Below are 691 nucleotides of genomic sequence, written 5' to 3'. Positions count from 1 at the left end.
TCTTTCCTGCACCTTTCACAACATCCTTCCTGTAGCAGGGAGACCAGAATTGATGACAGTATTCCAAAAGGGGCCCTAACCAATGTCCTGTACACCCGCAAAATGACCCTCCCAACTCCTATACTCAACATAGTACCAGTCTCCCTGACTCCCCACTCCACTCGCTCTTCATCTCTCATGCCTCCTTCCTCGCCCTCCCGGTCTCCCTTGCACCCCACCCCTCCTCCCTACTGTCCCTGTCTGCCTCATTCTCTCCCCTCACTGACCGTCTCTCTCTCTCTCCCCCGACCTCTCCCAGGGGAAGGGCGGAATCAACCAGACCTGCAGTTGGATTGCTTGGAGGGGAACAAGGTTAAAGCGGTGTCTGGGGGAGGAGGGGGTGAATTTGGAGACCCTGTAGGACAGGAGCTGAACCCTCTCTCTTTTAACCCCCCACCCCCCACAGATCCGTCGGGATGGTGGGTCGGACGTATCCGTGGGAAGGAAGGTCTGCTCCCCGGAAACTATGTGGAGAAGATCTGAGCGCGAGAGGAGAAGGGGTTGGGTACACAGCCTTCCCCCACCACCCCACCAAATCCCAGGCCTGCATCCCCCCCAGTGAGAACGTGCCCTCGAGCATCGCCAGGTCTAACCCAACAACGAAGAGACAGTTTACGCATTGGCAGAGAATGACCTGTCCCCGAAACTTCGC

The 691-nt window shown here is 57.3% G+C and overlaps 1 protein-coding gene across 1 annotated transcript in view; it reads left to right on the top strand.

Annotated features, from left to right (window-relative positions):
* The window catches only part of LOC125482358 (unconventional myosin-Ie-like), a gene marked incomplete at its 5' end in the record, with an annotated part of 5,396 nt that extends 4,711 nt beyond the window's left edge, over positions 1-685 (top strand). The window contains one exon of the mRNA XM_048594423.1: positions 446-685. Coding sequence (XP_048450380.1) covers positions 446-522 — 77 coding nt within the window. The remainder of the gene's footprint in view (positions 1-445) is intronic.
* Positions 686-691: the final 6 nt, after the last annotated feature.

The sequence above is a fragment of the Rhincodon typus genome, unplaced genomic scaffold (genome assembly GCF_021869965.1).
Source record: "Rhincodon typus isolate 14 unplaced genomic scaffold, sRhiTyp1.1 hic_rhity00009241, whole genome shotgun sequence".
NCBI classification, from domain to species: Eukaryota; Metazoa; Chordata; class Chondrichthyes; order Orectolobiformes; family Rhincodontidae; genus Rhincodon; species Rhincodon typus.
The sequence above is the reverse complement of the archived record's forward strand: the minus strand, read 5'-3'. Positions and strand labels throughout refer to the sequence as shown.